Here is a 25247-nt window from a genome sequence, read left to right on the forward strand (position 1 = left end):
CCAACTGAAACATGTGCACCCCTGTAAAGGCTAACTTGATCACCTGGGTAAATAAATATGTTTTAAACTGGTGCCTAAAACCAGACAATACTGGTACCAAGTATGTTTTTCTGGGGTGACCATTCTACAGATGAGGTGTCACCACATGGAAAATCCGGTTCTTGTTTAACTATCCTCCACACTTCCTTTGGATGGGGCACAAGGAGAAGGGCCTCTGATGAAGACTGCAGGCTCTGGGCTAGTGGCAAGAGGTGGCCCTTGAGGTATTGAGTTCTTGAACCACATAAGGCTTTATATTTATAGGTCAAAACCAGCAGTTTGAACTGAGCCTGGAATCCAATCAGTAGCAAGTGCAGTTAGGCCAGAATTGGTTGTTATAAGCCTTCTAGTCCCAGTTAGTAATCTAGCCTCTGAATTCTTCCCTTGCTGGAGAACTGTCTTCAGAGGCAGCCCAAATATAAAGAAGTGCAACAATTGAACCTAAAGGTTACCAGAGAATGGGCAACTGAAACAAGTGTGAAGGTTCATGTTGTGTGCATTATTTGAGATTGACAGCTACAGTTGATGGTTTCAGTTTGATACAGTACAGTACTATATAGCCAAATTGTGAGTACCTTTTGATTTTCTCTTCAAATCATATTAGATAGGTTACCTAGGGATTTTTTGTATTTGGAAACAACACCTCTGAAACAGACACTATATAGAAACTACTTCATGTAAATCATTTTTTTCCCCATGAAAAAGATGCAAACTTGTGTTTCTACTGTCCTGCCCGCCAAGCTTTAAGTTCTCCTAAGGAGCCCCTTCTTAGTGCCACATTTCTCAGAGCTGCACATTATGTGCAGCCTCTCTTTACTGTGTCTCTACGTTCTGCAGGCTTCCTCCACCAACAATACGGTAAAGGGTGTCCCACTTCAAGAGTGCATCTCCCTCTGAGATGTGACTGGTGCCATACCCCCTGATTCCAGAGCCATCTTAAAATGTGGTTGTTTTCTCAAGCATTTTGTTGTTCAGAATGTTGTATGTTGCCCCACCACATGGTTAATTGTACTGATTATCCTGTTTCAGTTATTTTTACTTAGGCTGTGTTCACACCATACATTTAAAGCACATAGCTCCACCACAAAGCATCATGGAGACTGATGTTTACTCCTCACAGAGTTACAATTCCCAGCACCCCTAACAAAGTACAGTTCCCAGGATTGGTTTGACAACACTTACATCTCGCCCCAGGTCTTGGGTGCCAATTAATACAGTGTAAAAGATATGCAATGGATTTTGGATAAATCCATTCAAATGTTTAAAATGGCTAAGAATTTATCCAGTTAACACACATTCTTTGTTAGCATGCAGATCTTATATGCTATAGTCATTCTGTTTTTACCATGACATCCATGAGATATTTGATAGGGTTTGATTGATTTTGCAAGATTCTCATTAAGATTGGCTGCTAAGCATTAGCAGCCCAGGCATGTGAACATAATCTGAAGTCTTGTGTGTGAGAGAAAAATCGGCCACTTTTCTTACAGAATACTAATGAGACCTGTTCTATAGCGTGCAGCCATTTTAACTGTCTTACCCTTTCACTTGTACTAATAAAACACAGAGAGAAATAGTGTGGTGTTTTCAAATGAACATTCCTTAGCTTGAAGTGTACGTCGAGTTCTTATTAACCTTGGTAAAATGCTTTTCACTCCACAGGTAATCCGAAAAAGAAAAATGCTTTGTTCTTTGTAATTCTTTTGCTTTGCGCTTTTGTTCCTACCCATGCTTGGGCTTTGGATGAGTGATTTCTGCTGAACTGGAAAAATGTCTGCTCAGATTCTTTATTACCAGGAAAGAAACGGGGAAAGTTAGTCTTTGTTTTAGTTTGTTGATAGCTCTATGGGATTCTAAATAATAGACCTCTGCCCAGGGAGTAGGCATCCCATGGAAGCATTTGAATTTAAGAACTGGGAAAGTGTGGAGCCAACAGCAGAGTTGGTTAGAGCACGGTGCTGATAACACCAAGTTTACAGGTACTATGCCCATATGGAAAAGTTGCATATTCCTGCATTGCTGGTAGTTGGACTAGATGATCCGCAGGGTCCCTTCCAGTTCTACAATTCTATGAAGATGGTTTATCTGGCAGTTCCCCATATGACATCTGGTGGTGGGACCTGGGAGGTAGATGTAATTCATCTATCATGAAGGATAAAAGGATGGGAAAGGGGGAAATTCTCCTCCCTGAGAGCTAGTAACCTGAGTTTTCAACCTGTCTGGAATTTTTCTTACTAGGTGGAACAATGTGTGCATGAACCATGCTACCACATTAACTATTAGAGAGCTATATTAGGGGTTGTCCTGCAAGAGCACTGTAGTTTGTGAACTGTCCTATTCTGCTCCCCTGATATTCCTAGCAATACAAACTCCCTTCTTCACCTTCCATCTGTCATAATGATGGACATTTAGCTCCTTCTTTAATTAGTTGTCTGTTTTATGTAGCATAACAAAGACATTTCTAGCTGTTTTCACATGTACGTGAGAGATGGGTATCAGAAAAAAGTAAGTTGGAGTAAGAATCAAATTTTAATGGGTTTCGTTTATAGACTTCGGTGTAGCTAAAGTATATTTGAGATAGGAAAATGTGTTGTGCATGCATGCACATGTGTCAGAGTTAAGGCACAAATTTACATATGGTGATTTATATGTATGGTTGGTGATTTAGGCCAGTTTTCAGAGGGGGAGGAGGAACTCTGGCTCTTGTTGTCATGTCTTACTCTGAGCTATTGGGTGCCAGCAGTATTTTCTGGGTCCCATACACCGTTATGTAGACTGGGCCCTCAACTTTTTCCACAATCTTATCCTGAACAAGTGGTTTTTTATGGACATATTAAAGCTAAAATAAGTCTTGTTCAACATATAACATGCCCCTTTCCCACCCTCATATCCCTACTTCTCCATTGCAACCAACTACTACGCCTGTGGGCAAAGTAAGGCACAAGTAGTTGGGTCTCATTGGCACTGTGCTTTGCCAGGTGCTCAGCCTCCCTGTAGGCAAAATGTTTAAATTAAGTTTTATTTTAAAGGGTGGGGCGAGAAGAGCACAAGATCTGGGACCGAACCCAATGGCCCTGGGCCACCCTCCACTAACGTTCCCATGGAAAGCATTGGCATATGACCGGAGTGAAGTGTCTGTCTGACAATATTGCAGCATGTGTTGAGTAGCGCTGGTTGGAATTCTACCCCCTGTATTATGCACTAACTGCAATCTTTGGCCCATCTTCAAGGGCAGCTCCATGTACAACACATTGTGTACAGTTATTGATAATTCTCTGACATGCAAGCAGTCGCATAAACAGAGGGTTACCAGAGCGTGAACACTGTATTTCCCCATTGGCTTGTACAAAATGTTACCACATCAACCTCTAGGCTTGGGCTGATGGGTTATCAATATGGTGATGATCACAACCAGGAAACAGCTCAGCTCAGCAAGAGCCAGCAAGCCCTATGCACTGACCTATTAGCCTAATACTGTAATAACAGTCCAGATCTCAGAGCCAAGTTGCACCTCTAATTGCAGGATATGCTTTTACCAGCAGCACAAAGGCATCATAAATCAGAAACATAATGATTAAAATAAGGACGTTAAAGTCTTTTAAAGTTGTGTATGACGGTTTTCGTGCAGTGAGCACATTCTTGATGAATTGAATTCCCATCCCTTAAAATGAAAAGCCAATAATAACAATTCTTTTCAGTTTTAACGATAAACAGAAATCATTTGCTTGACCTTTCTTCTCACTTCGCAATCTAACACGCAGTAATCACTAGCAGTGATAAATTACTCTAGACTCTTGCTGTTCTTCTTTTCAGCTGATAAGAAGTTGAAGGTAATGTGTTTGGGATCTCCATGCTGTTGTTGCAAATCTCTACTTTAAATTTAGGCCTTTTTGTAATCAAAACCCACAGGAAGAGAAAGAGCACAAAAATGAAGAGGAAGAGGAATGTGTCGCTAAACAAGAAATCGGAACAGAATCTTCGGGGTGTAGAACAAGAAGGAAGCTCACTCCTTCTTAGTTCAGATATTGCTTTTTTGTGAAGTGAAGGTGGAGTGAAGCATCTAATGTCGCTAATCAATGTGTTCCCCGTTTGGTCTTCTAACCAGTTCTTCAAGTACATAATTCCACAGTCGCAATGCCACGGATTGCTAGATAAATTGATGATACGCACTGCCTGAAGATTATCAAATGCTCCTGCAGGTATTGTTTCCAGATTGTTGTTCTGGAGGTACAGTTCTTGGGCTGAACTGGGTAGACGTGGAAGAGTTGCCAGCTCTCTGAAGCCACAGTCCACTTTCAGTGGGTTGTGATCAGGTGGAGAGCATGTGCAAGGGTGCGGACAGGAGTTTGCAGATGTGGCTTCAAGGAACAGAAGTATCAGTAATCCTATTCCTTGACTTGTGACCATTCTGGAAGTTGAAATCATGGCATCAGTGCAAAGAAATAAGTCACAGCACATTCATGAATGTTGTACTAATGTATAGTATTTTTCAAAGATTTTACTTTAACAGGAAATAATGCCTCTCCCCTCCCCGTTCTATACTTTTGCAGCTGAATCAATTGTTCCCTTCTCCTATAAGGGGAGGCTCCAGTAACGGCTGATATAGATTTCCTACACTTTCCTGTCAAAACAGCATGAAACTTGCATATAGATAGTCTTCTGTATTTATCACAAAGTGACATGGGTGCATGCCATTGTATACTCTGAGGTGTGCCCTTGCCACTCATTATAGTCTACACATAGGTTTTGCACACTTCAATTGCAGTTTCATCTCCCATGTAGGAAGTCTATAGCATGTGGGCATCCATGGGGAAGGGGAAGATTACTTTGGAGGGAATAATTTATTGTTTGTTTTACCAGGCCATCGCTGAAACATCAGATTGAGGATCAGTTTAACTTTTGATTTAATGTTTTCCTCTATGGAACTTTTTGGAATTATCTCTGGTGGGCATATCCAAGGAGACTACTGCCAGAGTGGGGGAGAGAAAAGGGGAAGGGGAAAAATATTCCTTACTCTGAACTATATCTCCGCTTCCTGTTCCTTATGGGCTATCTCTTTTATAACTAAATACTAACCTCTGAAGGGACAAGAAGAGTCCTTCTCCAAATGTGGATTAGACTCGAGAATCTTGTCTGAAGAAAGCAGATTTCAGGGAGTTGGTGGAGCTTGCTGTTCAGAGGTGGCGAACCTGAAGCTTTCTGTAGACAATTCATAATAATTTTATATATCACACATTTCATATGTAAGCATTTTGAAGAACAGTGAGTGCAGGAAATGAGTCAAGATGGCAGTTCAAACTAGCATCCCTCTTCTCCATGCACTAAATAGATGTGCCTGCTTACAGATTTGTTGATGGTTGCAAGCTTCACTGCAGTGTTTGGACCAGATAGATTAACATCTTAGAAGAGAGAGTTTTTAACTTTTGTCCAGTAAACTTCATTTAATTCAAAAGACTGAATTTCCCTGGGTATAAACAGAAAAACCCACACCATGTTTGCAGGACATGTGGGACTGATCTAAATACAACAAAGCCTCACATACAATAATGCCCTGTGGGCTAGTTTTTCAAATTAGGGAAGGGTGTCCTATGGGGTTGGAGGAGGGACATATGGGAGGCCTGAAGATTTAGCTAGGGAGAGGATCCTATGCCAGTACAGCCTACCTTAGGATAAATTGCAGCTTTGTACCCAATTGTATTTTCCTGCATGTGGTTTTAAGACAAAAGCAAAGCTGCCCTGTTCCATTGTTCTTGTAATGACAATGTTGGAAAACTATCCTGTCTTAGCACATGGCAGTGAGCTGCACATATAGACCCACATGCTTACTCATGGAACTGATGGGGAGTTCTGGGTATGGAGGCAGGCAACAAACAGAAATTTTGAGAAGCATTCTGCTAAGGCCAAGTGGTGGTCCTAGCATGGTTTTCCCTACCCAGGTTAATAGATAGTAAACAGAACAGGATGAAGAAATAGTCACAGATTGTTCCTGGTTCTAGGGAAGGAGGGTATCGGGGAGGAACTCAGCACCCTGCTAACAAACTTTGAGCACCAGCCACCCCACTTTTGAGAACATCCCTTAATTTCTTGTGTGCTTTCACTTTTTGATGCAGCAGCAGTTCCTGCTGTGTTCTCCAAAGAGAGCTAAAGGCTTATCTGTAGCAAATGAGCAGGAAAACCTTGTGATGCATGAAATGCATAGAACAAACCTTTCATAAGATCTAATTATGTACCATATAGTGAATGAAAACGTTAGAGCAAATTAAAGCCATTAATGTTAAATTACCCCCTGTGTTATGATTTATGCATGCTCCAAACATGTTGATTGTGGTTGGTTCGTTTTATAAAGGAGATCAGTTTGTTTATTTTCACTGGAAAAAACCTAGGTACTTTTATCCAAGTGAAACCAAAGTACTTTACACAGTACCGTTCAAACTGTCAGTTACCCAAATCAAAGGGTTGCTAAAGAAACAGTACTTGATTTGAATAATAATTTCAGGTTATCCTTCTATATTACTCTGGACCATTAATTTTGTTAGTTAACAACCAAATGCAAAACCTTTTAAAATACTGAGATGCCTTACAGTATATAATGAAGAACTTTGCCAACACCATCTTTTTTAAAAAAGAAAAAAGATCAAGAAAGGGAAAAACGCTTAAAATATTCAAACTTTTTCTTTGCTACTATGGGCATGCAGGGCAGGTCCCTTTTTAAAAAATAAACTAAACTTCTTGTGCTTTTCTCTCATTATTTCTGCTATGTGTGGATATACCATAGGGTTCATTTGGACACCATGTCATGGACAGCACAGAGAGCATGAGTGCGGCTACTGCAGAGAGAAAAGATGCATAGAGATACTGACACTTACCTCAAGTCCAAAACACATGAGGAGATCAATCAGTTTACAGCTCTGCATTCTTTTATTTTTTGTTTTTTTTGAGTATTTATGTTGATTTAGACAGCAGGATTCACTGCACACTCTTCAGTGCGTACGAGAAGGTAGAGTTGGTCAGCAGACTACTTGAGGGGCTTTTCGCAAATCCCTTGGAGAAGCCTTTTTCTGTATGCTCCATTTTAGATCCATGCCATAGTAATTTCTTGCCTTTCTGTAGGTTGTGGCAGCAAGGACTGTAATAAATAGCATGCACTGTGCAGCTGGAGTTGATTGGCTGCTTGGGAAGTGGCCCAGTGCTTCTGAAAGAAGTGGCTAGGCAAGATAAGCTGGTGACGCTCCCTCCATCCTCTTTCGGAGCCTGTTAGCTCATGCTCTGGAAGGATTCCCCCAGATAAAGGCACAGTGGTTCCCACCTGATAAGAAGAATTCTGCTTACTGGAAAGACTGCTGCTCCATAGTGACTTCTGCTAAGACTTTCATAAGAAGACTTGTTTCCAAAGAAATACTGTCACATTCACCATTCTGCACCATATTCATTTCTGGCCTTTCAACAGCTTTCAAACACAGAAGTCTTCTCATTCGTTCCTGGGCTAGTCCATTTTAAGTTGACATGAGCTGAAGTATCATCACAGCCATGGAAGATGGCAGGATCCCCAAGAACGTGCTCTGTGAGGAGCTGCCTTCAGGCACCAGGCCTCTTGGCAGACCAACTCTGTACTACAAAGGTGTCTGCAAACGTGACATGAAGGCTGGCAAATTTAACCTGGCCATGTGGGAATCCATTGTAGATGACCACAGTGCCTGGAGACAGACAGACAGACAGGTTGTGTACCCACAGCAGAGGAGGAGGAATGACTGCTGGGAGGAGCACAGAGAGAAGAAATGCCATGGTGCACCTGTAGCAGCAAAACCTTCATCTGCCCCCCACTCCAACAAAACACCTATATTGGCTTCTACAGCCACAGCAGGTGCGGTAACCTTCCAATAGTTTGACTTCACCCCCAAAGGCGCACTCCTCCATTGTCTCACAAGACAGATGGATGCCAACAAATTATATACATTTTAGGAACTGTGTGTTTATCCAAATGCAGCTAGGTTCCAAAGGATACGATTCTATACTCAATTATTTGGCCATAAATGCAGGACATTAGTAGGACTTACTTCTCAGTTGACTTGTGTATGACTGTGCTGTCAGTTGTTTAAAGAGTCTTAAAGGTAAAGGGACCCCTGACCATTAGGTCGTCAGTCACTGACGACTCTGGGGTTGCAGCGCTCATCTCACTTTACTGGCTGAGGGAGCCAGCGTACAGCTTCCGGGTCATGTGGCCAGCATGACTAAGCCACTTCGGCAAACCAGAATTAAATTAAAAATTCTTAGAGAGTCTTAGAGAGTCCCTAATTATTACAGAAATTGGTACAGGTGTAGGTTCAGTATTTCATCCAGTATTTCATCGCTGCAAACAGATATCAAGGTTTCCAGACTTTTGGATCCTTGATTCTGATCCGGTGTCCCTGCCTTCTTTTTTACTTCCTGAATTGGATTTCAGCTGACAACTGCTAGAAAAAAATCTGATGATCACCCAACAATCAGCAGTAGTGACATTTTGACTTTTTCATTTTTAGATTTTTGGCTTTCTGTTCTATCTGCCTTAAAAACATTATGGCACTTTAAAACACAATGGCACTTAAAAAAAAAGTATTTCAGTACAAAATTTAAAATAAACATTTCACCAAAATGGTGTGTTCAGGCACATTGACCCTCCCTATATGATGCCTACTAGCGTGGACAGAACCTTGCATAATGCACATACATTGACTTTCCACATTTTGGTGGCCATAGCCATTTTCAATTCCACATGTAGCTTACCACGGAAGAGCAATGACTAGGTAGTATTAAAAGACCCAATCTGGAAGCACCCCTGCTGTTGATAAGAGAGAGTTCCTACTTCAGAAATGGTGAACAGAATTCCTACTCATGGAGCAGCCACTCACTTCTTCACCCAATACCCTTTTCTTAAATTCAAGTATTATGCCATCCTCATAAGAGCTGTTGAGAAATAATATGGGTCACTGCCATAGCATCCTCTGAAACCAGAGGAGGGGAACCTGTGGCCCTCCAGATGTTGTTAGGACTCCAACTCCAGCCAGCTCCAATCAGCATGGCCAATGGTCAGGGGTGGTGGGAGTTGTAATCCAGCAACATCTGGAAGGTTCCCCATCCTTGCTCTGAAATATATCTGGCATTAAGTGAGAACTCAGCAATCCATTTCTCTCTCTCTCTCTCTCTCTCTCTCTCTCTCTCTCTGTGTGTGTGTGTGTGTGTGTTTAAGTAATGAAACTGGAAAAAGAATAGCTGTGGAAACATGCCACAGAACTTGCTGAGTGTGAGCTACCAGCATGCTTTATTTAAACCAACAAACACCTTGCTCGTTTTTGAGGATTTATGTCCTCTTAAATAACAAAAGGCATCCTGGTGCATCCTAATAAAGCCAGCATGGTGTCTTGAAGCAGGGGGGATATAGACCGTTACAACTGTAAACTCATAACTAACATTATTGCAAGCAAAGTCACTATTGGGCTTAGTGGTTAGCAATAGTATGCAATGGATGAAGACTCATCAGTAAAGAGTACTAAAATTTCAGTGACAAAGGCATGAAATTCAGTCATCCATTTCCTGAAGACAGACGTGCTTAAAAGACAAATACTTTTAGAACTGGTGTTCTCTATTCAGAATATATTCGTGGGGTATATGATACATTAATACACACCATAAATTCTATTCCAAATAATCATTTGATATCACAGCAGGCTTTTGGTTGGGCTCTAAAATAGTTTGCTATAGGACATTAATAAATGATGCAACATAAAAGAGATATAACAGCAAACCAAGCTCTCTAATCCAGATCCCTTTTAGGCAAGAGTGTGAGTTTAAGGTTCTAAATTCTTTGGCTTAGTACCTAATTTAGTTTGAGATTAACTTAAACTCTATTTTTTTCATATACATAGCTCTGTGTGCATAGCAGTGATATTATTAATTATCTTTGGGAATGTTTATACGGTTGAGTGCCACAGCAGTAGAAGCCATGGTGCATGAGAGCACATTTCCATTACCCCATGCTATGGTATTCGCACATGTAGTAATCATTACTACATAATTATTTACACAGCTAACAGAATTTGGTTATCATTGGTTTCACCCCAGTGGCTCACAGAAGCATCAAGGGTAGGGTGTGGGTATTGTCATTTGGGAAAACATAAAGTAACTACGTACATTGTACAAGTTCTTATGTAATCAGCAAAAACAAACAGAATATAACTGGTGCTATTTCTTTAGCCTAAGGGACATTTAGTCATGGCTCTGTATGCGCTTGGAGCCTGAACAAACACAACCTTTTCAACAGATGACTTTGGTAATCTTACTGAAGAGCTATTAGTCACCGCAGCAGCTCATTTTGATTTCTGTTTTTCCAGGTCATGAATCTGCAGCAGTGGGACTTCAAAAGGATGTAGCTTCCTGGCAGCTTGGGAAGTTAATTTTTTTGAGTATTGTAGAATGCACTTTGCTAAAATTAAGACAATAATTGCCACAAAAATAAGAGCAAAGTCTCTCCAAAAGAAATCAAGGCATTTAATTGGTTGAGGCTTCCTACATCCTTCCAGTTCATTCCCAGTCAGCTGACTCAAGGCTCTCGATTTGACAGAAGCCGGAGATGCACATTGAAGGTTGGCAAGAGAAGCGATACTGAAGTCTTCCAGCCACTGCTTGAAATATAAAATAGAGCAGTCACAGTGCCATGGGTTGTTGGAGAAATCAACTTCTTTCAGGTAAATTAAGTTGTCCAGTGCACCAAGAGGAACTGTCGTCAAACTGTTGTTTTGCAGATGAAGAATGTTGATGGTATGGCAAGAGTGACATAATTCTGATGACAGGGGAGGCATTTCCTTCAGCCCCATAGAGCTGCAGTTTAATATCCAACCCCTTAGGTCTTCCTGCTGCTCACACAAACAGGGAGGGCAGGGCTTGGGTTGAGCTGTGCTTAATAACAGTAGCATGACCAGTATCCCAGCATTGGAGGAGATCTTTACTTTGTTCATGATCGCAGCTGTGGGACAAGAATATGAACAATACAATTTGTTGCTCTATCTTTTACAGCAAAAAAAGAATGCAAAACTTTGCCCACTGGATTCTACCAATAGATATTCTAGAATTTCTTTGAAATATGCTGCACAAATTGCTCCTATATGGCATTCAGCATCCTCAAATGATATGGAAAAGTGGCAACAAGAGACGTAGAACAGACTCATGCTCCTTTTGTATAATGTTCAGGGTTACCCTAAGTATTCCAGATCTTCATGGACTACAGTTCCCATCATCCCTGACCATTGATAATGCTGGCTGGGGCTGATGGGGGTTGAAGTTCAGCAACATCTGGAGGGCACTAGATTGACTCCCTCTTGTTTAATCCATTATTTTAGAAATTGTGTTGCCCAGAGTACATGGCTAAATATGCGGGGTGGTGGGGTGGGGAGAATATTTGAATAGCAACTCATCTGGTCAGTGGTTTTGGTTCAGGAACTTGATTTTCCATTGAAATATCAAGGTAGCAGAGGATAGAAGATGATCAGTGTCTGGTTTACCAGCCACTGATTCTTGCCTTTCCATATGTTCAGAAGTGCTAGGATGATTTCTTTGCACTGTTCAGATTCCTCATTTTATTCGCATCAGTTGCTGAGCAGTCAAAAGCTTCAGTGTTCTCATTTGTGGCCATTTGCCAAAAAAAAAAAAAACCTTTAAAAAAGATACTTCATGTTTAGAAGAAGCTGGTTTTATATAGGGTTGAAATTTCAGAACTTCCTACAATATGCATATAATGACTTATTGAACTAGTTTTCTGAACATGCCAAACTATGAAGAAAGACTCACTGCAGGGTATCTTTCTATATCATATTGTCATGTGATGAGGATTTTAGTTTTACCATGCATTAGATGGAGATGTAGGTTAAAGTGGTTCTTTGTATTTATCTACTTCTCTCCAAATTACCCTATTTTCCTTTCTCCTCATCTTTCTCTGTTCTGTCTCTGAGGGCCGGCTCACACATGCGTGCTCACCATATGACTGCAGCAGCACCATAGTGATTTTCAAGTATGAATGGATGCATCACAGATCAAGTATAGATAGAAATTCCATAGCACCTGATTGATGGTACTTTAAATGCACAGCTTTCCAATGAAGTCAACACGCTGAGCTGAGTGCTGAATTATCAAGTGTTCACAAGAATATGCAAAACCAGCCTGGAGTTCTATGCCATTTCTCTTGTGCCCATCCTTCCTTTTTATTAACAAATAGCACTTTACATTACCTGAACACCCTGATCCATCTTGTTGTGCTAAAAAAAAAAAAGTGTTTGACTAGTTGTGCCAGAATGAAGATTGCCAACCCATTGAAAGCACTGTAGTGCAGATAGATGGTGTTTGCTAATTTTTTATTCTGATATGCATTGGAATTACATCTATGGTTCCTGATCGACTAACATATACGCACACTTAAGCATGCTTATATGCATGGATCTCCTTAGCTGGATGGGGGCATTTGTATATAGTGGTTGTTTCTTATAGATGTCACACAAAATGCAATGAGTCTAATTTTGGCAGAGTAAATGTGGAACTGTGTGTGTGGGTAAGAATCTTTCAACAGAATAGTCACATATATAAATACATTTTTAACCACAATGAGTTGGATCAGGGTAAAAGAGGAAGATCCAACAGAAACATCAGTTTTTGACCATTATGTTTAGGACAGCTTTCCCCAGCCTGATAGAGTATTATTTTCAGCCTTTTAAAAGTCGTTGGGGGAGCGTACATACTGAAGGTGTAATGAAAGTTATCTACTCTGGTACAGAAGGGTCTTTTAAAGTTCATCTCTATCATTGTGAAAAATATAGGTCATGTTTCCTGAGCCACAAGTTTTATTATTACATATATTAGGCAGAGATTTAAGTTGAAGAAAACAAGTTTACAGCACACACTTCTGAAATGAAATGCTTTAAATGTGCTGAAAGCCACATATTTAAGGAAATAACCGGCTTTTATCTCTAAAAGTGGGCAATTCACTTTTACTCTTTATCTCTAAAAGTGGACATCACCACATTTACTCCAGAGCTTAATTTTATATTGGTGAGAACAAGAGTTACAAGCTTAGTAAAGCCCAGTAAGGGTCAAACTTGGCAATATGTTAATCATGTCCTTAAGCATATGAATTTTCTTTCAAAAATAGCTAGCACAGGGACCCAGCCCAAATTAATACCCGGGCACAGGCAATAGTGGGATTTAACTCTTGGTCTCCCATTGTGGCCCCAGTCTGGTCAGAGGGCCATGCCACCTCGTTGAGCTATGTAGCCATAACAGTGAACTAATCTTACACTCCATTCCACTTATGGGCATAGCTGGGGGGGCAGGGGGCAGCTGCCCCCCTAGATCAAGTAAAACAATAGAAATACTTAACTAAGTGACCAATCACATCAGTTCTGCCCACCCTAACAAAAATCCTGGCTACGCCCAATATACCACTGCAGTGGTTTTCTCCTGGAATACTGATAGCTCACAAAAAACAACAGTAATTTGTGTGTGTGAATCTATCCAAGGAGAGAACTTGAAATGAAATCTAGTGGAAAATGAAAAGAGAGTTTCCAACTGCCAAATAGAAGTAGCAACAAATGCTATGCAGCAGGGTATCCTGTGTGATTTAATAAGAAACTTAAGTAATGCCAAGTTTTCTCATAGAACTATAAACTAAAAGATGGTTGAATTGCACACCTTACCTTATTTCTTAAAAAAAGAAAGAAAATAAATGCTGGCGTCTTCCCACTGAAGCTTCTTCCAGTCTTGCAGCAATGGCCAAAGTAGAATAACTCCTGAACTCCAGGAAGGAAATGAGTTTATAAAGAACTCACCACATAAGCCAAGCCTTCTTCATTATCTGTTTGAAAGCAGTTGCCTTTACAAATGCACAATGCCAGCCTCCTAAGTGAGTTATTCTTTTGTTTTCTTCTATATTGGGTTCAGCAAGCAAGAAAAAAATAATTCCCAGTACTTGTGGAATATATTTTGTTTGCTCCCTAAAAGACAACAAAAGGTTTTAGTAAGATGAAATTCTTTGTTTCTCATCCTTGGCCCTATGTACTTTTTCATCAGCATCAAATTTTCTTTATACTTCTTAAAGTACATTACTCAATTTAGGCTATATAAGCTTTGGGAGCTAGTGGAATTGTAACCGAAGAGCTAGAATGAGCCCCAAGGCCATCTAGTCTATATCCTTCACTGAGGAAGGATTTATCATATCTTATTCCCCATACAGATTATTGTGCAGATGTAAGCAAAGATGCACCATGCCTTAGCCATCTTTAAATAAAACAGCAAATCTAATAATATGCTGAGCTGCCCCTTTTGCTTAGCCAGGAAGTGTAAGACCTATGAGTAGCTGAGAGCCATTGACATAGGAATCCATTAATCAGAGCAGCAGCACTTCCAAATGTTCATCTGATTCTGCAGAGTTGATAAAATCTGCTGCATTCACTGCTGCCAATCAGAGTGGATGAAACTAGACTAGGTTGACCAACATAAGTTACTTTCAGGCAGCTTCATAGAATGCCTTGGTTTGTGTTGGAATGGGATGAGATTGTTACATTTCTTGCTGCTGGAGGTCATGGTATCATCCAAACTAGAAGAAGGTACTTGGCCAACTAGAAAGACAAGGACTCAAGTCCTTTCTCCATCCCCTTTGTTAACACAACTGTATTCTTAAACTAGATTAACTAGATATCTGAGCCAGGTGGAAGATACACCCTGCAAGAAATATGTAGCCCATGTGGCAGTCTCCCATAGAGTTGTCCCTTATGTATTGTCCAAAATGAGAAAACTAATTACAAAAAAAGCAAGAGATTTGCATAAAATTTGAATATGCTAACTAATGTGGAGAAAGGCAAAGGTGCAAATAATTACTATAATTTACATTTTAGCATAGTGGAGAAAACTGACCAGCAACCTGTTCATGGCCAAACTTGGGTCAGACAGCCCTCCCAATAGAGGACTGTGCTTTGAAAGTCCCTCAAACAGAATATTGTCATCTGTAAAGGAGAATATTTCTTCACTCAGTTGAAACCAGCTGCAAAGAAGCTTTGTTTGGCTTAAAGACTCTTTTCCCTGTACTTAAAGGTCAGGAAAGAGAAGTGGGCCATTTAGTTGCCCATGAGACCAGATTTGGCTTAAAGGCTGCTAGTTGCCTGGTTTATGGGTTTATCATCAAAAATATTTACAGCTCAGCCTTCATGTGTACGGATACAGAGGGTGTAGGGGGCACACCATAAGCTCAGGTGTTTGACCTTCTGTTATCTGTCTGAAGAAAAAGAGTGGGCACTATTACACACACACATGCACACACATTTCTTTAGGTATATACGCTGGCTGGCATTTAAGCTCTGCAGTTCCCTTCTTTGCTTTCACAGGGGGTGAAGCAAGGAGCTCTTGAGAAAGCCTTGCCAGCTTCAGACCACCCTATGACATCTCTTCATTGCTCTCATCTATAGTCTCAAGAAAGCTTCACTGGCTTCAGATATCCCTGAAAGGGGGCGAACCAGAGAGACAAGTGAAAGGGATGGCTACCACCTGAAAGCATCCAGACACCTCGAGTGACTTCTACCTGGCAACTTCTTCTGCTGACTTCAGCCTGCCATCTTCCATGGGTTTCATCTGTTCATGAATATCCACCATTCATACACATACACACATCATTTCTCCTGACCGCAACTGAAACCTCCCATTTTTATAGGGGCCATTCATACACACAAGCATACGCCAGCCTACATCCGTGAAAAACACCAGCAAAAAATGTTCATACATTTTCCACTCTCCACCAGTTCAGATTCATGCCCTGGCTTCAACTCACAAATATCCACCAGCTTCTGTTGACTAGCTTCCAAAGGTGAAATCCAAGCAGCTTATACCCATGAACACCAGCCAGCTCCAGCCACTGGCTTCTGAATATGATCTTTATCAGTTTCTTCCCACCAACACCTGCCAGCTTCCGTTAAGTCCATCACTAGACATCAGCCATTTTCCAGCTGTGGGTATTGGCTGTCTTCAAGCTGCAGTCCTACTCAGCAAGTGACCTTGCCTTATTATCACTCCATAGCATCTCACAACCAGATGATCGCATCCGTCCATCTGCCAATTCTCCTCCTACAAGTGGAAGAAAACAAGGCAACACTGAATGTCACAGCTGTTGCACACTGTGTTCTGTTGGAGAAGAGGAAAAGACCCACCTTTATGTCCACTCAGCTGCCATGTACGTTCGTGATGTCACAGGTAGGCTGCAGCCAATGGCAACAGGTGGGGATACATAATCATAATCTTGGGACTCACAACTGTGGGTGTACCACAGCAGTGATTTATTTGTGTGCTTGTTTAGCATTAAAAATAATAACACCCCCCACCTCTGCCTAGACTAGAGTTCTATGCAATAATTTGCAGTCAGCTCCCAACAGGCTGAAATTTGCAAGCTCCTCACACAATCAGCTTGTTAACTTTTTAAAATAGGGGCTCTCACCCACCTGGAAATTCAAACCCTCCCTCTGCCACCTGGGGCCAGCCAGGCAAACTTGGAGACTTCAGGTCAGGCCTGGGGGGGGTCTGCCAACCCTAATTTTGCATGTCCTCAACCTGAGCACCCTGCCTCTTGCATGATGATAAACTGTTGTTTTGTAAGAAAAATGAGGAGGCAAGACAAGCTCTTGACTTTTAAAATTCTGCCATACTCCACAACCTGTCTGAGATTTTGTTTAATTATTATTTACTTTCTAAAACTGGCCTGAAGGGACTCCAACTCTTATTACCCAGCACCTAAGATTAGTTGGTAATCTTCCCTTAAAATATGATTTATGGCACACATTTGTTTCCTAACATTTAAGAGCATCCTGAAACAGAGCTACAAGCAGAAGAATTAAAAAAAAAAAAAAGGCATCTAATCTCTTTAGAATAATAATCATGGGAGAAAATGAGGCAAAAAACAACAACAACCCATTAAAATGAGTAGGCTGCCTCATTGTCAACTACAAAGCAACAAATTGTTTCTGAAGAGACTGTTAAATGGAGTGGTTGAGCAGGGAAGATCCATTCAATGTAGCTTAAAAGTCCTGCTACTGCGCTCGCTTCGGCAGCACATACTAAAATTGGAACAATGCAGAGAAGATGAGCATACCCCCTGTGCAAGGATGACACGCAAATTTGTAAAGCGTTCCATATTTAAAAAACCTGCTACTGGTTCTTAGCAGCTTCTGTTTGCATCATCAGAACTTGGTGAGCAGAACAGATATGGTACAGGTGTTAGAGGTCACTTCAGCAGCTTCCATCCATGTCTCTTGGTCGTATGTATAAGGTGAAGCAACACTCCGGGCCTCCTCAAAGCTAAAGTCTGCTATATATAGAAACAAACCTCTTGCTAAGCACCACACACCCCTTTTCATTTATCCATCCACAGTGCCAACTTTTTAAAATCACATCTAGCTCATCTACCAGGCTTGGGGAGGACTTTAAGATGCTGGATGTTTCCAGTTGTGTACACACTAACCTGCATGCAACAGAAAAAATGTCTTTTTCTTTTTTCTCAACCTGGAAGCATTCATTCTTATCCTCAACATGCTGCTGTCAATCTAGACTGATTCTAAATTCTGCTGTCCACAAGGGTGGGTGTTGCTACTTGATATACATTTGAAAACCATTTGACTAGGTTATCCACGGCTTTTCCTCCCTGGCACATGCTCCAGGTGAATGAAGAAGGAAGAGGTGGTTGTGATCTTGGTATGCACCCACCCACAACATTATTGGGCAGGTGTGAATATATCCCTCTCTCTTCCCAGGACTGCCTACACCTGTTTTCAGGTGGACATGCAGATGGTAATGCAGAAGGAATCTCCAATGAGCTTCTATTTTAAGAATGAAACAAGTTGCTCAGGAAGTGCTTTTCAGGAACAAAGATGCAATAGAGCTAGATTGTGCATAGATTATGTAGACAAAATAAGTACTCAGTCTCCACTGATTCAAGAAGAAAGTGTCCTGTGTGCGTAGACTAAGTGTATGTAATGGCAAATAAAGCCTGAAGATTGTGACCTTTCTGTAGGACACCTGGGGTTTTCCCCTCAGGCCATGGGAGAGCTAGGATGTAGCAGACATTAGCAAATTTTCCACCCTCTTGTGTCCTCAAAGCTTCCTTCCAAGAGAGTGTTTTCTTTTGGGGATTTATTATTCCATCAGCAGTGTGAGCACAGCTTGTATTTACTTGCAGGGAGATTCATGCATACAAATGGCAGTGTGTTTGAGCTCTTGCTGTTCTTCAGGAGTCGGGGTTCAGGACACCTAAGTGCCTAGATGAAGTCCATAACTGGTCTGTTCAGGTCAACCTGTGCAAAGTATACTTACAGAGAACAAACTACTGACCTCTCATTAAGGAAATAATGCACTGTGGTCTCATTCATTGCTGTGAGTGATTTATGCTGTTAAGGCAAATACCTTTTCATTCCTGGACTTTTACAATTCTCAGTCTTTTTACCTGCTTCTTCACTTCAGTTGCCTGGTGATTTTATTATTCTAATTAAACACCAAGCAGCTAGGACTATTGCCTCAGATAATCTACCTCTGTTGAAACACACCCTTCTGTAATTGGATTACTATAGAATAACATACTGGGGACGTAGATAATAAAGACACAGGAGGTGCATTATTTGGAACTCCCCTGGATGCTTCTTTTAACTAATTAGCAGCCACATCATGGGGCCTGCTTGGGGAAGTGGGGCCACGGGAGGAGTGTCTAACCCTTTTTCTTAGCTTAGCCCTTGAAACAGATGGATGCATTTCGTAAACTCTTTTAGCTTTCAAACCATTGTGGGGGGGCGGGATTAAAGCCTAGTTAAGCTTAAAATGAAAGACTAAAACTAAATTCACTGTGGGTCCATCAGCAGTTTTAATTTAAATGTTCTGTGCATAGATGGCGTCATGAAGGTCAATGGGGCCAAGCATATTGGTATGTTGGGTTTGAAATGCTGTCACTCAATAGACATCTTAAGTTTCTGTTTTATTTTAAAATGCAGATTCCCTTCCCTAATGCTGTTATTTGATCAGCTTATAAATTGAACCTGAACTCTTGCATTAAAGGAATTTCAGTGAGATTTAAGAAAGAAAGAAAAAACCTAGGGTGTTCAACTTTCTCCCAGCAGGGGTCACTGAAGTAGTTTTGTTCATAGTGGCACATACGTGGAGAGAATGTGTGCAATGAAATGGCTTAGGTCTGCTTCAGTTTTGCATCATGAGAAGCAAATTTTGCATAGGAAGAAGGGTGGCAGTTGTTTGTCATGTGTAATGTCATGTGTAAGCGTGTCAGCATGTCACGTGTAGGGATGCTGAGGGCAGTTGTAGTGTTTCAGTGCTCCTATATTCTGTGAAGTAGATGTGTGCAGAATTTTCATATGCAACAGTCTATAGAGGGTTTGCACACTTTAGCCTATCTTTAAGTTTTCTCTGAGTAGGAAATTCCTTATTTTTTATATTAAAACAAACAAACAAAAATTAGAGGGAGAGAAAAAAATCATGCTGAGTTTAGCTTCATGTTCTTCATGAGCAAACTCCAGCTCACATAGATCTTATTTGTCATCCAGTTATAACGTCATTGATCTGTTAAGGAAGAAACATTTAGATATATGTGTACATTGTAAGATATACGTGTACATTGTTAGTACAGATACAGTAGACCTTTCCGGGAATTAGACCTACTGTAACCATATGTGTGTGTGTGTGTGTGTGTGTGTGTGTGTGTGTGGTGTCAGACATTGTGCTTGCATAAGACTTTTCTTTCAAAAGACCACAACTGTTGTTGCTTAGTGGCATTTCAACAGTTGGACACATTACACTGTTGTGGGACTTTCCACTTCCTTTATATCCTGTTGAGTGTAGAAGAGGGATTGCCTCTAAAGCAGGAGTGGCTAACCTAGGGACCTTCAGAGGCTACTGGACCACAGTTCCCATCAGCACCAGGCAGCATGCCCAAAGGTTGAAGATGAAAGCAGTAGCAGTGCAAAAAGGCCTACAGGTAAGATAGTGTGAATTCTCTCTTCCTTTGAGCTTATTGTTCCCTGGAAGACATAGTGCTTCCACTCAAATTTTGGACTGCTCCTCCCAGCCAATGTCAGATGCTGTTTTGCCTTTTCTGCTTGTTCGTGGTCTGAGACTCCGTGCAAACTTTCCCCTTTCGAGCTGTTCCATGTTTCAGAGTTTGCCCTTGGAGAACGGTCAAGCAGCTGGTCTCTAGGTCTGACCCCCCCCAAGCATGCCTTTTTTTAAAAAGGCTAATAGCACTAATCTTCCTTCATCCTTGTGCCCCTTTTAGAATTAATCAGATTCAGCTTTCACAGCTCTTGGATAGCAGTCGATAATCTTGAGAGAAGAAGTCAATAATTTTAATGCTCCCGCCACGTGCTTCAGTAGCTGAGAGTGTTGTCAGTCAGGGCCCTGCTGAGAAGCATTGACAGATTGTGTTGAAAAGGAACTGCCAATTCCATTTTGCTTCTTGCTGACAACAGGTCCTGATAATGATCCTCCCAGGTTTAGTGCTGGGGTTTACATCACCAGTGCCGGCTGTCCACTGGCTTACAGAGCAGGCTATGGGAACATAGGAAGCTGCCTTATACCAAGTCGCACCAATAATCAATTTAGCTCTGTTTTGTCTGCACCAGCTAGCAGTGGATGTCCAGAGCTTCAGGCAGGGGACATTTCCAGCCCTAGTTGAAGATGCCAGGGGTTGAACTTGAGACCTTCTCCATGCAATGCAGATGCTGTACCACTGAGCTGTGGTCTTTCCCTTGCATTAGACACGGTACACACACGTTCTGAGTGACGTGCAAGCATTTTGGAGCTATGGGGTGTGGATTACAGTGCTGATCAGAGCTGGCCCACCCATGGCACCAAGTGTCAAAAGTGCAAGAGGCATTTTCCCTAATAACAGTTTTGTCTAATACCCACATTTTTGCTAAGCAATTTTCCTTAATATAATGCATTTTTTGTATGCCATTTTAATCAGTATATGCCTGTTTCTGCACACTTCACCCATGCACATGCATTTTTCTACTCAATACTTGGCTGGAGAACTGCATTGCAAATTTCAGAGAAGTGCAAATTTCAAATGATGTTGTGTTTCGTTTCATGTGCTGTTTCGGAAAGGCTACCATAATTGGGAAAGTTCACCTTGAGATGCAAAATGGATCTATTTTCTCCTCCATCCTTAATGCAGGATGGTGTCCCTGTCTGTATTCCTTTACCTTCTTCCAGATAAGCGAATGACTACTATTAACTCCTGCAAGGAAAGGGGGAAATGACCACCTTGAGAACTGTGAGAGGAGGTCCTGGGAGGAGGAATGTGTCTCTGCATCCTCCAGAGTCCTTGCCATTTATATGCCCACTCTACACCCACCCACACACCATAATGATAGGCGTTTTAATAATCAAACATCAAGATAGATCTTTTCCCCAGGAATCAGATAATTAAATTAAAGCTTGTTCAAATTGAAATGTTAATGCAGAGAATGGTTATGATTGGGAGGTGGGGGTGGGAAGGAGAGAATCCCCTTTTAATCAAACAGCATTATTAAGAAAGTAAGCATCATGCTCCACACACCAACACTTGGCTAGTCTTAGATTAGTTGGCTTGATTGAAAATGTAAGCCTGTCCTCAAGCCAGTCAGTATATCTGAGAGTGGAGAAGAGCAAGGGGTGCCAAAGATGTGTAATTGACTTTTCCCACCCACTGCATAATAACACTGACAGGATCATAAAAGATGCAATAAGATTAAAGAGCACTTGGAACAGTTTGTTTTTGTTTTTCATTAAAAGAACTTGGCACAAAACAGAGGCTTTGCCCCCAGCACTGCGCAAGTGCTGACATTTTCTGCCTGATGAGCAATAAGTGCAAGGGCTGTGTGTTGCGCTTTACCATCACGCTGACAGTTTGTTTTCCTCAGCAGCAATTAGGAATGAATTTGTGGCTGATGCAAAAGAGGGAGAGGGAGAAAAGCCAAGCAGAGTGACCTCCACATCAGACCTCTTCTGCGCAGCTGTGATTAAGTAATTTTTAAAAAACCATCTGTCAGAGCTGCCTCCAGGTCCCAGCTCACAGAGGACCAACGCTAGGCTGTAGTTATGTACAAAAGTCTTTATTGAGATTCAGTCTCCATTTCAAAGCCGCAGCGTGCAGCTCTACGTCCCGAGCTTAGACCGGCGAAGTCCTGTCTGAGTCTCCTCCCCCTCCACACCAGTTTAAGACTCTCGCTTTGCTCCACCTCTTCCTAAATTCCTTTCTCCTCTGGGCCCTCCTGCCCGCTAGGGTCTCATCCTTCCTCGACTCCTCTGACGCTGACCCTGACGATTCTTGCCCCTCCTTCCGGCGGGCTTTAGGACCTGGTTCCCTATCCGGGCTACCTTCTGTGCCGCTCGCCTGTACCTTTGAACTTGGCGCGCGCGCCCAGCCTGCAACTTTCCTCTTAACCGTTAACTCGCTCTCCGATGGAGGCGTGGTCCACCCTGACTCATCTTCTCTCGCTGGTGGTGCATATGTGGGCTCTGACACCTGGGACTCCTCCCCCCCACTACGCTCTGGTGGGGAAGCTGGTCCTGATTTGCAACTGGTGCTCTGGGAGTCCCCGCTGGCCCCTTGCTTCTGGGGTGTCCCCCTTGGGTCGCCCCTTGCCCTGCCCATCGGCGCCCCCTTCTGTGAATCTTCCGATTCGCTGGAGAGGCTCATGGAATCTATCGGGCTGCTGTCATATTCTCCTACGCTGCCCTCGGATTGCTCCCCCTCGCTTTCCATCTCCTCTCCTCCCTGCGCTCCCGCTGAGTCCCTGACACCATCTCCACTTGCCTTCATATACACCGTGTCATACACCCACCCTTTTCTCTTAGAAGAAGCTAATTTGAATATATATATATATATATATATATATATATATATATATATATATATAAACATTTTGATTTTTATTTCAATAGACTCTTCAAAATTCTTCCTGAATAATTATTACAAGCAGTTATTCTGATAGTGTACAGAAACACTGATGCTTTCAGAGTTTGAATCAGATATATGTGTATATCGTTTACATTCTCAGTGATTATCAGAACTATTACCAGTGATTTTTTTTTTCTAAAAAATTGTTTAGGGGTACTCTCATTTTCCTACTCATATTGAAATACTGCCCCTCAGTGAGGCCAAACTTAGATTCACAAAATGTTTAGGGGTATGTGTCCCCCCCCAGAAAGAAAAGCACAAAAGTGCACAAAACAAAAGTTTTGCAGTTGCACGGTCTATGGGATAGGTCATTTTCCATTCAGGTCCAACATATTTTTAAAGCTTGCAAAGTGGTTGGTTTAGTTAACAATTTCCTTTCATTTTTAATAAATATCACTATTTTGCTGTAAAAATAATAATATTGAAGAAAAACTTCTATTAAAATCTCCACACTCAGAAACAAAAACTGGCATCAGAGCAATAAAGAGACTAATCATTACTGCTCTTCCACCCACTCATCAGGAAGAAACAAAATGAGATGAACCTGCAAACAGGAAGTATTTAATTAAAGGCAAAGGAGTCCTGAAGAATCTATGAATGTAGTCCTATGCATGTTTACCCAGAAGTAGGCCTCACTGAGATCAATGAGACTTATTCTCAGGAAAGTGTGCATATAAGTTCAATGTAAATAGTGCTTTACTTATGTAAGCTAGGCTGGTGTCGCAACTGCATTTTCTTATAAAAACATTGCAAGCAATCAGTTCTGAAAAGACACAGAGAGACAAACCTTGAATGCAATGGGCTGATAAGGACAGAGTCTGGATGCTCCGTTAAAGTGAATAGACAAGGATGGCAATTCCAGAGAATTAGTATGGAAACATCCCATGCCAGTGAGAATATAAAATGCATTGGCTCTGGAAATGTGAACTTGAAATCTGGGTGGGAGACAGTGTCCTTCAGAGATCTTAAGCTGTGGCTATTTTGCTGCACATGCCAGCATTGTGTTATAATGATAGAGTAGGGTTTTTCCTCTGGTGGCTTTTCTAAGTCATTGAGAATGCTGCTGGTGCCTGCTTCTGCTTTCCTTGTGCCTGCCTTTGTCCTTCCTCATGTCCAAATGAAATGATGCTGGTTGGAACTCAGTGAAAGTGGCTTTCTTATTTAGAGGTTATTTATGATAGTAGCCATGTCAGTGCTGATGACTTCAGATTGCTGGAGGCTGCTCTGCAATGTCGTTCGTCATGTCATTGTCTCTCTCTTGTCTGTCAGACACAGAACCCCCAATAGTAACTAGCATTCTAATTGGAAAAAATAGGAGCTTGGAACTGAAGGAGAGCACTCTGTCTCCTTCAGTCAACACCACGGCCCTTGGATGAATCTGAAATCAATCAGCATTAGTCTTGCATCTGGCCTGGCTGGATGCCTGCTGCAATTCTAGCCATGGCAGCAGTGCCCATTGCTAGAGCTGCACGGACATCTGTGCTGAGTTTATAAAAGGTATAATATGTTCTTTTCAGATATTTTCTGTCCTCTGCAAATGCATTGAGGCACACAGTGGGACTGCCTGAAATAAAATGAAACTAATGTTTAAATCATTGGGGGGGGGGGGAGACACGTCATTGGGCCCAGAGGCCAAATGCAATCCTGCAATTCTCCTACCTTGCAGATTTGAGCATCCAAAGCTACTTACAGAGACATTTCTACCAACGTTAACCTATGTGCTCAGTTAGTACATAGTAATAAACAGCTTGTCATAGAGGTGATGAGAAGCAGATCACTGACATGACACGATCTATGTGCCATCACAGCTATGCAGATTGGAAAGAATGGGAGAGAGATACACATAGTCTGGTGCACATCAGTCTTTAGGGAGGGAAATTCTATCCTCCCCTAACCATTGTCTTGTTCAGGCATCTGTTACCAACGCCACACTTAAAGGGCATTTGGGATAAATCAAGATTATTACCACACTAGAGAATATCAGCACTTTCTTTAATAGTCTGATTTAAGCATTATAGGTCAGATTCAGCTAAGTTGTTTCTCTAGCAGAAGCCAGTGTAATGAGACTTCCTCCTCTGCTCCCCCTACACACACCCCGGCATGCCCTTCCCAAATCTTGGGAGGGTCAATAGCTCACCCAGAACCATGCATGAGGGGAGGAGAAGGGAAATTGTTCCATCTGGCAAGCAGAGCGGTGCTGACGGAACGACCTCCTTAG

At 41.7% G+C, this 25247-nt stretch overlaps 3 protein-coding genes across 9 annotated transcripts in view; 1 reads left to right on the forward strand and 2 right to left on the reverse strand.

Moving 5' to 3' along the window:
- Window positions 1-3721: 3721 nt before the first annotated feature.
- Window positions 3722-7144, reverse strand: LOC307209708 (platelet glycoprotein IX-like). Its single transcript, XM_079965089.1, has 3 exons — window positions 6906-7144; window positions 5116-5238; window positions 3722-4447 (listed from the first exon to the last, which is right to left on the reverse strand). Exon 3 carries the CDS (start codon window positions 4444-4446, stop codon window positions 3826-3828), a length of 621 nt encoding a protein of 206 aa, XP_079821215.1. The 5' UTR covers window position 4447; window positions 5116-5238; window positions 6906-7144; the 3' UTR covers window positions 3722-3825.
- Window positions 7145-9229: 2085 nt separating this feature from the next.
- On the reverse strand, window positions 9230-13909 carry LOC307209707 (platelet glycoprotein IX-like). 2 transcript variants are annotated; one of them, XM_079965088.1, is made up of 2 exons: window positions 13884-13909; window positions 9230-11035 (listed from the first exon to the last, which is right to left on the reverse strand). In XM_079965088.1, exon 2 carries the CDS (start codon window positions 11025-11027, stop codon window positions 10380-10382), a length of 648 nt encoding a protein of 215 aa, XP_079821214.1. In that variant the 5' UTR covers window positions 11028-11035; window positions 13884-13909; the 3' UTR covers window positions 9230-10379. The 2 variants fall into 2 exon arrangements, with proteins under 2 accessions (XP_079821214.1, XP_079821213.1); XM_079965087.1 differs by lacking the exon at window positions 13884-13909 and adding an exon at window positions 13752-13873.
- Window positions 10659-25247, forward strand: part of LOC307209716 (uncharacterized protein) — a 75922-nt gene continuing 61333 nt past the window's right edge. For 5 of the 6 annotated variants that reach the window (XM_079965114.1, XM_079965115.1, XM_079965111.1 and 2 more), the window contains exon 1: window positions 10680-10757. In XM_079965114.1, coding sequence (XP_079821240.1) covers window positions 10727-10757 — 31 coding nt within the window. In that variant the 5' untranslated portion in view covers window positions 10680-10726. Of the gene's footprint in view, window positions 10758-16120; window positions 16294-25247 lie in introns of all 6 variants that reach the window. The other variant, XM_079965113.1, reaches the window with a different exon arrangement.

The sequence above is a fragment of the Podarcis cretensis genome (genome assembly GCF_951804945.1).
Source record: "Podarcis cretensis genome assembly, chromosome: 2".
NCBI classification, from domain to species: Eukaryota; Metazoa; Chordata; class Lepidosauria; order Squamata; family Lacertidae; genus Podarcis; species Podarcis cretensis.